Raw genomic sequence first — 15,919 nt, 5'->3', positions numbered from 1 at the left:
AAGTTATTTTGACCAAACCAATGCGCTAAAACCAAACAAATCCCACCCTTATAAATTTGCCTTATGTAACATACCACCACTATTGTCATTTCTACTCTGCTATATTTAGCATGTTGCCCCTGTCAACATTAGTCGACATGTGTCACCTCACATGCAACATAGATATCAGATACTTCCTTTACAACACAACACATGTGCATACTAGTATTTGGTTTGCTAACATTTGGGGAGTAGAGCATGTTCCTTAGCAGCTTGAGGTGAGTGTGCGTGCGCAAATGTGTGGGTGCGTGCGACCAGTTACACGTACGCGCAATGATAGACCACCCCCCTTCTTAGTATGGTTGCGTGCGAATGATTTCGCAAGCACTGTAGGCGTGCCTTCGCCCGATGCGTGCGTGTTGTTTTTTCCGTAAGAGTGCTTGCGAATGTGCATGCGAGCGCATGAACCTGAATGAGGGCCATTGTGCGATAGGTACCACGCATTTTTTAACTACTGTAGATCTCATCATATCTAGTTCAAAATGTATCCAATGTACCAAAGCAGTGTGTGTTTTGAACTAGATATGATGCGTTCTAGTTCAAAAAGTTCCGTCAGCACATACTTTTTGGACTGTACGGCATGATACTGTATGTGTGGGAGCGCGCATCGCATCGGCATCACAAAACACACAGTGTATGGGCACCATTAGACAGACAATTAGGGTGACTTCCATTTTTCTGGTTACCTTCATGATAAAGTCCACCTCCTGTATGTGTGTGCTAAATATTCATGCTCTCCCCAAACCACTGTCTGTACCACATCCCTTCCCAGCGGTAGGCAAAAGTGCCTTTCAAAGTTTCGAGAATTACAGTATCCCTGAGTAGTTTCCCTGGGTCAGTCCACAAGGGCAGACTAACAGTCTAGGTTTTTGTAATATCCATGCCTGAGCTCAGATGGCTAAGTCAAAATAACTGAGGTACTATTAAGGTGCCGATTCAGACCTGTTCTCACAGGTCCGAATTTGGCTTCATCCCTGAGGGTGGGGGTCTGCAAATGCGTGATAATGCGCATGTACAATTCCCCAGCAACGAGCGCTTCCCTTAAATCTTTCCTTCACTGTGGAGTTCACTGCCTGATTGACAGGCAGGGAGCATTCCGGAGTGGACAACCAGCGTTTCATGGGTGTGCCCACAAAAATGGTGGGCATGCCAGCATACCAAAGGGATCCTGCCTATGCAGGGAGGGCACGTACGTACGGCAGGGCGGTCTTTACCTGCTCACAAGACAGTGAATATACGCAGCATAGCAAGTAGGTCTGAATCAGGCCTTAAGTCACCTGTGCTTAAGTATAGCTAGAAACATGGACTGTTAGTGTGCCTTGAGGGCTGTGGTTGGGAAACACTGCCAGAGAGTATTAGCAATTTTTCCACTCTGCAAAGATGATTAAATGAAATCCTGTTCTATCATCAGGCTTAGTAATGTGGTGCTGGACAGGGGTTCTCTTCTCTTTGTTCACATGTTTTATGTTTGCCAGCCATCAGCACTGGTTTTGCCTGACATATTAACCAAAAATAATGTTATTTGGTACTGGACTACCAACCGTATGAACCGCTGTGTTAACCCAAACATACCGTAGAACATGAAAAAAATTATATTTTCTCAACTGTTTTCTTCAATAGTTTTTTTTTTGTTCATAAAATATAGCATGCAGCACCTCCAAACTCTAGTCAGTCTTAATCTGTCCTATGAAAGAAGTTGAGTGCTATATTATAGTATATCACACAACTAGATTTTTTTAAAGACATCACTTATTTTGGCCCTTCTGAGCGATAGTGTTTAAAATACCGTCCATTGTGTGTACACCAAACGATGCCCACTTCCACCCCTCGTCTGTGTATGCAGCTCAATATGACATATCGTCAACAGCTGCGTGGTCAGTGGGATACCTAGCGATGTCAGTGAACTATATTGTAAACGATGTTATGTGCTATATACAGTAGTTCTACCAAGAGCACCACTGAAATCGTCATTGCCGCCACTAGCAATTTTGGGGCCTGGGACTGACCTTCTACCCATACCAATAAAAGAAATGGAGAAATCCTGAAAATGAGTTGATACTTTGGAGTTGACCTAAGCTTCTTAGAAGTACTGTATGTATGATATAACAATATCCATGGAAGTACACAGGCTTGTGTGTCAGGAGTGTCCCAGGTGCTTCTCTTTCAAGTTCACAATACGGTGGCATATATTTGTTGAAATGCTCAAACTAAAGACAATGAAAATATGTTTCTTATGTATCGTGTTATGTACCTTAATATTGCATCCTGTCTGAGTTTGAGATATTTTTGTTTGTCTTTATTCCAGAATTTACTTGGCACTCACAACCTAGGTCGGGTATATTATGAGCCTATAAAGGACAGACACGGCAATGTCTTAATAGTCACAATTCGAGAAGTAGAAACATTGTATTCATTTTTCAATGGAAAGTGGATGCAAATCTCTAAATTGCAAAGCCAAAGGAAATCTCTGTCGACTCCCGAGGAACCAACAGCCCTGGACATCTTGCTTATAACCATCCAGGTAATGTCAAAAGTTGAAGTGAGCAAATTCTTCCAGCATACACCCCATTGAACAACACCCTAGTGTGTCCAGGAATTTCAGAAATTAATTGCATTGTGCGACTAGACATGACATCCGCGTACATTAAACAAATGTCTTTCTTTTATGTTTTCAATGAAACCCACACTAAAGCCTTTTTTAATATCCTTTATTTGGTCGCCTTTCAAAAAGCTGATGTAATGTCGATTATTTTTAACTTAATAAACACGCATAAGACAGTGATGTTTTAACTTAATAAACACGCATAAGACGGTGATGTTTTAACTTAATAAACACGCATAAGACAGTGGTGTTTGAACATAGTAGCCCGGAGGTCTTGATGATTGAAGAGTCTCAGCTATGGAGTTTTATGTGCTGTATACAGCTATCACATATAGATTCAGTACTTTCTCTTAACACTAAACACTCCATTCTCTGGAATAAATGTAAAGCATGAATGCTAGATAATATACAATACTTTTATGACATGTTTCAAACTATACATACAGTGATGGGGTAAGATGTAATATGGTGCAATTTTTTTAGACAGCTTAAAATTCGTACCATATTGTACATGTACCAAATTTGCAAATGTAATAGGATGCGTTTTTTTTAGATAGTCAGAATTTGCTTGCGATTTCTAGCAAGTGTTAGAAATGGAAATGTGTTTTTTTTTAGACGAATGCAGTGTTTTTTTTTTTAGTAACGGGAGTGTTCAAATTTCTGTTAAATCTGTCAAATAAATGGCGTGGGGTTCCACCCGAGCATAACCCCAGGCTCATTGGTCCGGTCTTGGTTCCCCAAATACAGGGGAAAAATAGTGGGGATTCTCCATATTTAAGAAACCAGCACCGGTCTCCAACAGCCAGGAGTGCCATGCCACAGCCAGGGGACACATTTTATGCAAGGTCCCCTGGCTGAATAATGATCACCCTGGCTGGTCAATCCTGGATGGGGTACCTGGGGGAGTGGGACACCCCCCCCCCCCCAATAAAGGGGTCCCTAGGATTCATCCTTACCGGGATTAAGGGGAGATTTAGCAACGCTTGTAGAGAGATAAGCTACTGTAATTTTACATCCTGAATAATGACAGTGGGGAGCTGAATGGTTTAATGGACAAAACCAAAACTTCTTTAATGGACAAAACCATGTGCACTGCAGGTGGGGCAGAGGGGCAGATGTAACATGTGCAGAGAGAGTTAGATTTGGATGGTGTTTGTACTTCAAACTGATATCTATTTAGCAGTATAAAAATAAAGCAGTCAGTATTTACCCTGCACAGAAACAAAATAACTCACCCAAATCTAACTCTCTCTGCACATGTTACGTCTGCCCCACCTGCACCTGGTTGGTCAAATAAGAAGGAGTTTGCCTTTGCGAGTGAACCAGAATCAGGCCCTTAGCCTGCCTATGGTGCTTCAGGGAGTATTCTTTTATTCTGGGTGACATTTAATGAGATGCGAAAATGTGATTTGTGCAATTTTTAGTAAAAAAGCGGCCGAAATGTACTCGTTTTTTCAAATTCGCATATTTAAAGAGATGTAAAAAATGGCAAAAAACACGTGTTTTTTTGCTGCGAAATCGCACATTCTGAAGGTGAGATTTATAGTAACGCTGGAACTCGCATCCAGATGTTTTCCCATTGAAAAGTATACAAATCGCATATTTAATGAGATGCGGATTCGGGAAAATTCTAAAAATCGCCACACATGCAGACCAGGTTCTGACAGGCGAATTGGCCAGAACCCTGCACAGATCATTGAGATCTGTGCATGGACCTGCCTTACAAAATGTGGAAAAGTTTTTTTTTTATGGCGTGGGGTCCCCTCTCCTGAGCATAACCAGTCCTGGGCTCATTGAGCCGGACCTGGTTCCAAAAATCGGGGGACAAAAAGCGTAGGGGTCCCCCGTATTTCTGAAACAAGCCGCGGACTCTTGGACCAGTCCTGGTTCCAAAAATATGGGGGACAAAAAATCTGTGGGTCCCCCTGTATTTTGAAACCAGCACCGGACTCCAACAGCACGTGGTGTCCTGCCACAGCCGGGGGACACTTTTTACATAAGGTCCCCCGGACGAACCATGAGCACTGTGGCTAGTCAGCCTTGGACGAGGTCCCTGGGGGAGTGGGGACCCCCCAATAAAGGTTTCTCCCCCCCCCCCCCCCCCGAAGCTTCACCCATCCAGGGATGAAGCCTGGGGCAGTCACCGGCGTCCCTGGGCTTTGGACGCCGGCCTGATAGGGTTAAAACACTCATTCATAACATTGCTTTATATAGAGGAACTACAAGTGCCAGCAGGCCTTCCCCGCATGCTGGGACTCCCTCCTGCCCCTGTGGTTTTGTTGTTGGTAATTGGCTTTTTTGTGGCGGGAAAGAACAGCAGGTCACCAGGCGGAGAACAATTGCTTAGTTGATGTGCTCTCCCTTTCATGAACTAGTATTTGTCTAAATGGGGGGCTGTATCATCACCCAAATGGGTTGGTAGTCAAAGTATAGGCTAAGTGGCTACCTTTTTTTGTAAGATGTTACCCTAGTCTGTGTTTTTCTTTACCAGGACATACTGAATTTTCAGAAGCGAAGTCAGCAGAGACTTTCCCCTGGACTATACCTTGGCTTTCTAAAATTGTGCAGCTCTGTAGATCAAATCAAAGTTCTTGTGTCTCAGAGACTCCCCAATATGCTGTGTCATGTCAAGATTCGAGATAATAGTAATGTATCCAAGTAAGTCTTGCTGCCTTATACTTTTATTGTCATAATTTGTTTTATGAGATCTCCATAGATGAGTAATATTCATTATATTGTAACTTAACTTTCTAATCGCTGACCAAATACTCACATACTGTAGTGATTGTAAATGCCCAAGGTGATATCAAATCAGGGCCGGCGCCACCACTAGGCAGCTCTAGGCATTTGCCTAGGGCGCCGGCACCTGGAGGGCGGCAGTTCGCCCCTCACCCCCAGCGAACTGTGTAAAAAAATTGCTGCCCCGGCATCCCTGCAGTGCTGGGGCGGTCAGGGGTGTCCGTGCCGTAGGGGTACCTGCGGCGCCGTCATGTGTATAAAGCTGGCTGCGGCCGGCGGGGTCCCTGTAGTGAATAGCAAATAACTAGCGCCCAAAGCGTGGGAGCGCAGCGAGCCCCGTGAGGGGATGCGGAATACATGTGAAGTAATCCGCGTCCCCTCACGGGGCTCGCTGCGCTTCGGGCTCGGTGGCTCGCTGCGCTCGCCACACTATATAGAGTCAACTCCACGCCAACGTGGATAGTGGGGGTATGAAAAGGTCAGAGAATGCGTACCGCCGCCCCTCGCGGGGTCGCTGCGCTCGCCACGCTTTGGGTTGATGTTGATAGTGGGGGTGGCATTAACAATGGGGGTGCATTTAACATAGTAATCACCCATCAGGGTGGCTGTACAATTAAAAATCGGGTCTGATCGCATCGCATCGCATGCGATCGGGTTGCATGCGATATGATGGCATATGATAAAAATCGTGGGCGCCATGCTAGGAAACAAGTACCCATTTAGTTTTCTGCAGCAGCCTCCCCTGACCCTCCCCAGCATTGCACACAGCAACCTCTTTCCCAGCTGTGCTGGGAAGAGAGCCCGCTGCCTCTGAGAAGAAGCAGTCTCTGCTCTCTCCATTCCGGATGTGCCACTGCACTGCTGTATAGTGACAAGCAGTAATGGGTAGGGAAGAAGTATTACAACTCTCCTCTGCGCCCATGATCTACGAATGAAGCTGGGACAATGGCTATCAAGTCATTCATTTGTGTCATTTGGGTAGAGCTTGGAACATTTAAGACTAAAGGCCAACTTGAAAAATTGTCAAATTTTTTACCAATTAATGAACAGTGCAAATATTCAGCAGAACTGCTTATTTTTTTCTTTTACCTATTCATTTTATCATAGAGCATATACAGTAGGATCTCTATTAGACATGTTTTATTTAGTTTTTTTTATATTGACTGATATTTTTTTTTACTCAGAGATGAATGGGAATGGATTCAAAACCTCACCATGTCTGAGTCTATGGACAGCATGGAGCTTAATCTGGATGCCCATACTGACCTATTCCTGTGTGATCTCCAGGTAGCAGTGAAGGCTCTGCTCAAGCAAATCAATCTACCTCTCCATCAGGTAACAGCAACCTTCCCCTGAAATAGCCCAGCCCTTTTTTCCTACATTAGTAACATTCGAGTGGACATAACAGATATGTATAAATGATTATGTCCTGTGCACTGATCACTGTATGCACTAAAATAGAGCCTATTAACAAGATTGATTGAAATATCTTACCTGTAGAGAAACCTGTGAAAGATCAGCCTACCCTAGTGATTATTGGGTTAAATATATGGTTCTTAGTTTAGTTTGATATCCTGCCTGTAGCAGTCACAGATGCGGGGAGGTGGTGAGTGGGTACTAACCGAGAGAGATAAATGGTCCCCTTTGCTGCTTCCCAAAGCTACACATAGTTATTTTTCTTTCCTTTATTTTGTTCTGGAGTGTGTGGTGCCAACAATCATCAATCTGGTCATGCTCTTTTCAGTACCCTGAGCCCGCAGCTGTCTCAGCTCCCCTGGTAGCAATACATGTTTGTGATCATGATAATCACTTCCAATTATAACAAAGTACTGTACTGTACATTCAGGAACCAAAAAGCAAAATGTCTCCTGATCAATAAACTTAAGTTTGCCAAGTTTCTGTCAGCCCTGCAAGCTGCGTGGGAGCATGGCGAGGCAAAGTATATGGTGCAGCTAATGGCATTATTAAGTGGTGTGCGGGGCCACAATGATGCAGATCGCCCACTTCATTTGGGAAGTGAGTAAGTACTGTAGGGAAATCTGCACACACATCCTGGGGTGCCGTGTGGTAGAGCCTCTCAAGATTCGTAAGTCTCCTGAATATATGCAACAAACTACTTTTGTGAGACAGAATGTCCTTTCATCATAAATTATAATAGGCGTACAAGTCACCAAATATTACTATAAGCATGTAATGGAAGGGGGCTCTGATTTGACTTATAGTGGACTCATAGCCAGCCGTAGGGATTTGAAATGCCTAGAGTCTGGCTCTGCTTTGCAGTAGTAGCGGTGTGTTATGGGGCATAAAGTGCACTTTCTACACAGCACACGTCCTGAAGACAAAGCCGTTCCGGCTTAGAAACGTCACGTCGACAGATGCTTGTATATTTCTGCTAAATACAGAATTTTTCCTTTAAGCTGTGAGTGCCGCCTGTTCTTTCGGGGTCCCCACCAGGATCCTAAACGGACACTTGATCACTGCTATCCCTACTATGAGGAAGGCACCCCAGCATTAACCCTATTGATGAGAGTGCCGGACAAACCTTGCGCTATATATATATATATATATATATATATATATATATATATATATATATAGCAATCCAAGAATAACAGCACTCGAGAGGCAATTTTTAAATGCAAAAGACAGGTCTGTATTTAGCTTACAAGCTTTCGGGGTGTGATCCCCTTCGTCAGGTGTATAGACAACAAATGATACACAAACAACTTACCCCTAAAGTACCCGCCATCAGAGCCAGCTCCCACCTTACGCTGCGTCAGAAGGTCCCTCGCAACCCGGAAGTGCGCGTCAAGGAAGCTCCGTGTCAGGAGGGGCGCGTTGCCTAGCAACCTGTAGTGCATGCGTCTCAGTCTCAGGATCTGACAGACGCTTAACGCCGGAGAACACCGCTGACAGGCACCGGTGGGGGCTTGGATCTGTAGGCACTGAAAGTACAAGAAAAACATTACAATACTACATAAATACATAAATGAACTACATAAAGAGCAATAAGACATGAAAAGATAATAAACAATACAAGGCAAGCATCACATAATGGCATTCCAGTTGATTTTATCATTAAGGCCACGTGGATGTGTAACATACAATCTCATGATCCATTTGGATTCAAGCCTTAGTAGCTGCCTGGCCCTATCACCTCCCTGTAGAGATTCAAGAATGCAATCTATAATAAAATATTTCAGGGATGCCAAGGAATGGTTCAGTAATTTAAAATGGCGCGCTACTGGTTGATCGACTAGTCTACCCCTCAATGAGAGGTCGATTGCCGATCTGTGTTGTGCCATCCTAATTTTGAATGGGCAAGTGGTCTGGCCCACATAGTAAAGTCCACACGGACACACAATGATGTATACCACATATGCCGTACGGCAAGAGACCACATGTCGTATGGAAAATTGTTTGCTGGTGTGGGGGTGTTTAAAGCTCTTGCATGTAACCATGGCCCTTATTCTGCTTGGTGCGGCCGGAGCCGCATATGCGGCTCCGACCGTGCAGGCGAATCCCCGCCTTCCATATGGATCGCCACGGCCGTCCGTACGCGGACATGTGGCGGTCCGCATGAAAATGGCGGGGGATACGCCTCCACCATCTTGGAGCAGCCCCCTGCATTCGATGGTCACCGACCATCGAAGGCAGGGCCGCACGCTCCACCAGCTCCCGCACCCATAGACCTCACGGACACTTGTCCGTGTGAAAGCATGTATGGGGGCGGGCAGCTGACATCCGGCGATGTCAGATGCCCGCCCCCAACACATGCGTCACAGCCTCATTACCATGCGTACGCCCCGCGTTTGCATGGGAACGCCCATGAAACGCGGGGCGTATGCATAGGGAAATGAGGCTAAGTAGCCCCTCACGCCCCTATCCACCCCCTTTGCGGCGTTAAAAAAAATTGTGCGGCGATTTCGCCTGCACATGCGCAGAGTGCCCTCTGCACATGCGCAGAGCGAAAACATCGGCGGAACGGCCGCATGCGGCCGTTACCGCTTAGATTAGAATAAGGGCCCATGTGTTTACATGTTGCGCAGTTTAAGCAACTATAACAACCGGTGGCTTTAAAGGTGGTGTTAGGTGCCCGTGGAATCCCCATGCCAGAAATTTTGTTTTTTTACCAGGCTATCTCGCAAGTTGGAGCCACGTTTAAAAAGCTGCCATAGGGCGTGATGAATGAAATCCTGGCAGATCTATATCGGATTTCACAATTGGCCAGAGTGACTTGGTGGCATAACTGAGGATAGGACTGGCAGTGGAAAATGTGCTGGTCCATGGAATTACATCTGTGGTAGAATGCTTTTTGGGTTCCATCAATTGAGAACGGGACACTTGCGCTCGCCACACTTTCTATCCTCAACTCCACGCCGACATGGATAGTGGGGGTATGAAAAGGTCGTAGGATGCGTATCGCTGCCCCGTGCGGGCTCGCTGCGCTCGCCACGCATCGGGTTGGCGTTGATAGTGGGGGTGGTACAGTGTGAAAAATGGCATTTGGGGTGCATTTAACATGTTTCCTACTAATTTAAATGCAATGCATTTGGATGCATTTGTGATCAAAATCGCATGCGATGCGATTGCATGCAATGCGATCGCATGCAATGCGATGGTATGCAATGCGATCGCATGCGATTTTTTTTTTTTTTCAAAAATGCAACAAAAACCGGGAAAAATCGCTTCGCATCGCATGCCATCTCATGCCACAACATATGGCATGCGATGGGAGCCGTGATACTACACAAGTACCGTATATAATACTGGTACGGAAGGAAACTCTTTATAGATTTGCTTACTTGCTTTAGATGTTATTAACCCATTATTCACAGCGACAGAGAGAATTGATAGAAGCTCTTTTTGAAAAGACACCGTAGAATCATGTCGAAGCCTCTCATAGACCTCGACATCACTTAACTGCCTATATACTTCAGCCCTATAGTCAACAATATCCATAATGACTATAGCACCCCCTTTGTCCGCTGGCCTGATTAAAATGTCATCATATTCTGCCAGATGCTTGAGAGCTAAAGACTCATCAACAGATAGATTTTTGCGCACCCATCCCGGTGCAGCTTGGAATCTGGATACAGACTGATCTAACAATCTTCCAAAGGTCTTTAATGAAGCATTAGAGGAGGGGGGAATCAAACGAAGATTTAGACAGGGTGTTTGTGAATATTGTCACTGGGTCATGACATACAGTGGGGGGAATATGCTGGAAATGTTCCTTTAACCGTAGTTTGCGCCTAAAGCGATGTTGGTCACATTTCCAACCGAACTCATCAAATGAATTAGTAGGGACAAAGACAACCCTCTGTTAAGCACAGCAATTTCCGTGGATGAGAGCACTCACTAGGCATGATGGATTGCGCCTTATTTCTTTGGTTTCTCTGGTTTTGCCCGCTCCTGCGTGTGGCCGGCCTTTTGGGGCGATATTGGTAGCCCTCATGCCCTGGTCTAAAGGGATACTTTGAGAGCCAGACGCCTCATCCGATTCCGAGAACTGGAAATCACTGTCACTGATACCAGTGGCACTTGATTCTTTAGCGCTCTGGCGTTTCCCTCGTTGTTGCCAAGGTCTAAGACGGCGTCCTCTGTTGTCGGATCGTTTAGAGACAGGCTCACCAGATAGCCAAGTGTACACACGATTAGTTTCGTAATCCATATCCACGGTAGCTTTTTTGTCTCGCTTGAATTTCAGCAATTCTTTTTTGTATGCTATACATTGATCGTCCAACTTGCGTTTCCAGCTGGCAATTGCTGGATCATCTAGAATTGATGTGTACTCGGTGCAAAATGAGGAGATCTTATCTTGTGTGGTACAGAGCTCATGTCCTGATTCGTCAATGACAAGCACCATCAGGTCGAGAGCGCAGCGGTTAAGTATACCCACCCACTTACGGACAAACTCAGGGTTCTGGCGTCCAATTGTGGGTGAGTTATGTACTCTGAAACCGCGTGGAATGCGCTTAGCACGGTAATAGTCCGACAATGTGGTGCCATGTAGGAGAAAATCAATCCTTCTGCGATGTAATTTAAACAAATGACAATGTAGCTCCTCAATATTAGGATAATTATCCTCATCATCAGCTTCTTGGCCTGTATTGAATAAGATATTGAGTGCCGGCTGACTTGGACTGCTATATATATATATATATATATATATATATATATATATATATATATATATATATATATATATATATATATTATACACGTAAGAATACGTGCGGCACTCGGGACCAAGGTAAATGAGCGACAATTACACAATCAGAGTAGTTTGTGAAGTTTCAGCCTCACGGCTTTTATCAAACAGCTTACATAAAAATATGGTGTATATATTATACTGTATATATATAATTTAATTTAAAAATGAACTAATATTGACGAACAGTGACCCCTTAGTAATAGGGTGAAATCCTGCTGCTGACGATAATACCATCCATCTGGTTTTCCCTGGCCACATGGCTTAATGCCCATCTATAAATATGCCCCATAATATGTGTATTATATACAGCATAAGTTGTGCTCCTTGTAATATTTGAATTGGTGTTTTCTATGTAGTTCCGTTACAGTAGCTAGTGGTATTTTCAGCAGTGACTACAAATAACTTCCTAAAGAATACAGATAATGGGAGGTAAAACAGTGTCTATCTCAAATAACATTGCAACCAATCTTCACTATGTTTAAACCTACATAAGTAATGCAAAGATTATATGCACATTATATAAATATATATATATATATATATATATATACACACACACACGCACACACTTTACTGCTCTCAACAGCTGCTTGTTGATTTATTTTTAGAGAACTTACAGTAATATATTTTGAAAGTCAGCTAAGTATGAAAAATAATAACTTTGGGGTGGTCTGCAATTTCTATGGTTAAACAGGGCCCCTAAAACCACTAGGATTCCTCTGTGCATTACACTCCGCCATCCATAAAACAGCTTTCATAAAAAGCAGCATAAAATACATAAGTAGGACACAAGCTGGGTCCCCAGAGTTAAATGCGGCTGCATTGTATACATAATGGTGGCCATTAATCTGTGGACGTTTGAAAAGTGTCAGGAACGTCTCCTAGTAAAAACACAAGGCACCCACGTATAGGGGCATTTGCTTAAATAGTAGGAGCACTGTGTCTAAAGATATTTATCAAAATGAAGGATTTTTATTATGGCTCAGTAGGCAGTTTTTGCCGCTAGTTGTGATTCATGTAGCCCAAGGTCTTAGGCCCAGCAAATTATAGTCGTACCCTGTTTTCTGCATTTGTACAGCATAGCATAAAAATGACTGTCCCCCTTCCTGTCATCTCTTCCTAAAAATGTAAATATATGAAATGTGAATAAAGCTATCCTGGCATCATTGGAAAAAAATGTTTTGCGCGCTACAGTACTGTACAGTACATAGAGTTTTGCAAACTGTGCTCATGCAAAAACAGACCAATGTCAAATGTGTCTGCCCATTTTCAGAGCCGAAAAAAGGTTAACTATGCTAAATATTAGCATAACTGCTGTGTACGGTGATAATTTTATGGCAATAGCCAATCCTTAATTGCCTCCTATAAAATAGCATAATAAAGTCTTCTACCAATAATTTAATTTGTCACGAAAAGACTGACTTTAACATGTCTGATGACCACTTGATAAAAACTATTAAAATTAAATTTCACGCTCACTTTTAATAGCAGGTTTACAGACACTACATTTATTTTCAGAGCTGGCTCCTTAGAGCTGGTACCTTATAGTAATCTTCACTTAAGCTGGGTACACGTTAGACCAGATTTTTAAATGATATGCACAATAAAGATATTAAGTATATTGTGGTGCATATGGTCTAGTGCAGGGCTGGGCAATTGCGGCCCTCCAGATGTTGATGAACTATACATCCAAGCATGCCTTGCATCAGTTTCAGCATGGCCACATAGCAAAACTAATGCAAAGCATCCTGGGATGTGAAGTTCATCAACATCTGGAGGGCCGCAATTGCCCAGCCCTGGTCTAGTGTGAACCCAGCTTAAGCCTCTGTCTCAAAATACATTCTCACACTAATCTAAATGAAAAAAACTTATAAGCGCTATTAATGTTTTGTGATTATGTTATTGTACAGATGTAGCGGGATTCATCTTTGCAGGTGATGGCGATGGCGTCGCCATCGCCATCCCCTGCCCCGCCGCCATCTGTATGCTGGAAGGGGACACGCGCGCACGAGGTGCGCGCGCGTCCCCTTCCGACGGTGCAGCCCTCGGTCGCCCGGTGCGCACACCGGGCGACCGCACCCCCCCACAGTGGCCAGAGGTCCCCCCCAGCCCCCTCGAGCGGGAGGCGGACAGTATTGCGTCCGCCTCGCCGCCCCACCGCCCGGATACTGAGACGCGTGTGCGTGGGGGACACACGCGCATCTCAGTCAGATAGAGGCGCCATGTTGCTGGCGATCCGCCAGCAACAATAAGGCCTGATACATCTGTATAAACGTTTGGTGGCATTTATAGTAAAGAAAATGATTTAGTTAATCTAATGTTACAGCTTAATTTCTAGGAAATGTGGTGTGGCCAGGTACTTGTCAGTTAACTCCTTTGAAAGTCGGTTTGTATGTTTGAATAGATTGCTCCCCCTGGTTAATCCTACTTCCAGAGGCGGAACTACTATTGGTTCAGCAGGGGCCCCTGAGAACTAAATGGCTTACTACTGCCCCTGTTACCCTTCTTCCTGTCACCCACTGTTTTTGCCTGTCCCATCTGCTTCCTCATGCCTCTCCCTGTCACCCACTGCCATGTTGCATACTATGAACTTTGAAACAAATGTCAAATTATTATTTTTTCAAACAGATTTGTGTGGAGGAGGGGGGGGGGGGGCAAATAATATATTTGCACCTAGGCCCAAAACCCCACAAATTCCGCCACTGCCTACCTTCATATGCAGGATTACTTTTCTGGGCAGCTCGAATATGCTCAGTTCCCCTTGCCGAGCTGTTGTGTCCGAGATCACTGGCAGGACTTAATGTCACTTGGGAAGAGATGAAGACAGAGAGGACAATGCAACAATAACTTGCCAGTCACGATCCTGGTCTCTAATGTGTTTCATAAGTTACCATACTGTACTTTTAAAAGGATAAAACTGACCAGTACAAAGTGATACTTTTATTTGCAATACTTAAAAACTTTATTGTTCGATTGTTAAATCAATCCAGAATAAAAAGAGCCAGTTGCTCGTGGCAAATGTTCTATTTTTTCCCCTTTCTTTAAAAAAAGTTACATTTGTTGCAAACAGTATCTTTTTCTAAATATTATTCTTAAGGTTTTTTATATATATATATATATATATATATATATATATATATATATATATATATATATACACAGTTCCTGGCGGCGGCACTCAGTCACATAAATAACCACACCATAGGCAATGGCTACAAGCCATTGCCTATGGTGTGGTTATTTATGTGACTGAGTGCCGCCGCCAGGAACTGTACATCTGTAGGACATTCCTACCTTTGGAAGGCACCAGCAAGCTTATTTCTGTTACTGCATTTACCGTCTCAGCCCCAGGAGTGCCTCCTCCATGCAAGTATATATATATATATATATATATATATATATATATATATATACACAGCGTTGCGGCCTGGCACTCTCCCAAATCTGTACTGCCCCGGTGCCCTCCGGAAAATATTTAGGATGATCAGGTATTTGAAAGCAAACTGCGGCACTCCAGGGTCTTGTATAAAGTATCAAAATGGCATTTATTACATTAAATGCAGAAGATCCCTTCTTCAAGGATCTTCTGCATTTAATGTAATAAATGCCATTTTGATACTTTATACAAGACCCTGGAGTGCCGCAGTTAGCTTTCAAATACCTGATCATATATATATATATATATATATATATATATATATATATATATATATATATATAGCTTGAAGGAACAGCGGCGGCACTCGGAGACTTGTGAAAAAGCAACTTTATAAAAAGTTGCTTTTTCACAAGTCTCCGAGTGCCGCCGCTGTTCCTTCAAGCTACCTACCCTGTATTGGAAGGCACCGGAGCAGACCACACTTTTGGGATTGAGTGCCGGTCCGCCCCCCCACGCTATATATATATATATATATATATATATATATATATATATTTATATTTAGATAGATTGATTGAGTCAATAAAACTTAATTACAGTATAAAGCTATATAAAAATATCGAAAACCTTTTTCAATCCTTTTACAGTAGGAAAGTACCTGTCACAATTTATATCAATTTACATTTTTGTTTTGTAACTGAGAAAAATGGCTGCTGTATGACAAAGTGTCAATTCCTCCTAATTAATAAAACAATAGCATATTTATTGAAATTGTTTCTTTCTAAACTAAGTCTGTCTAATCATCGTGGTAAGCCATGGGCTTCTGGAATAGCTTACATGGTAACTGTAATTATCTAACATCACAAAGCTTGTAACTGAGGTTGTCTCTGTGTGAGAGGCACAATATCTACATTAACCACATTCCATTAACTCCCAATTTTAA

The 15,919-nt window shown here is 43.4% G+C and overlaps 1 protein-coding gene across 4 annotated transcripts in view; it reads left to right on the top strand.

Annotated features, from left to right (window-relative positions):
* The window catches only part of ANKFN1 (ankyrin repeat and fibronectin type III domain containing 1), a 402,168-nt gene that overhangs the window by 277,576 nt on the left and 108,673 nt on the right, over positions 1-15,919 (top strand). For all 4 annotated transcript variants that reach the window (XM_083148639.1, XM_083148638.1, XM_083148637.1 and 1 more), the window contains exons 13-15: positions 2,345-2,560; positions 5,133-5,299; positions 6,565-6,715. In XM_083148639.1, coding sequence (XP_083004765.1) covers positions 2,345-2,560; positions 5,133-5,299; positions 6,565-6,715 — 534 coding nt within the window. The remainder of the gene's footprint in view (positions 1-2,344; positions 2,561-5,132; positions 5,300-6,564; positions 6,716-15,919) is intronic.

The sequence above is a fragment of the Crinia signifera genome, chromosome 6 (genome assembly GCF_055691185.1).
Source record: "Crinia signifera chromosome 6, ASM5569118v1, whole genome shotgun sequence".
NCBI classification, from domain to species: Eukaryota; Metazoa; Chordata; class Amphibia; order Anura; family Myobatrachidae; genus Crinia; species Crinia signifera.
The sequence above is the reverse complement of the archived record's forward strand: the minus strand, read 5'-3'. Positions and strand labels throughout refer to the sequence as shown.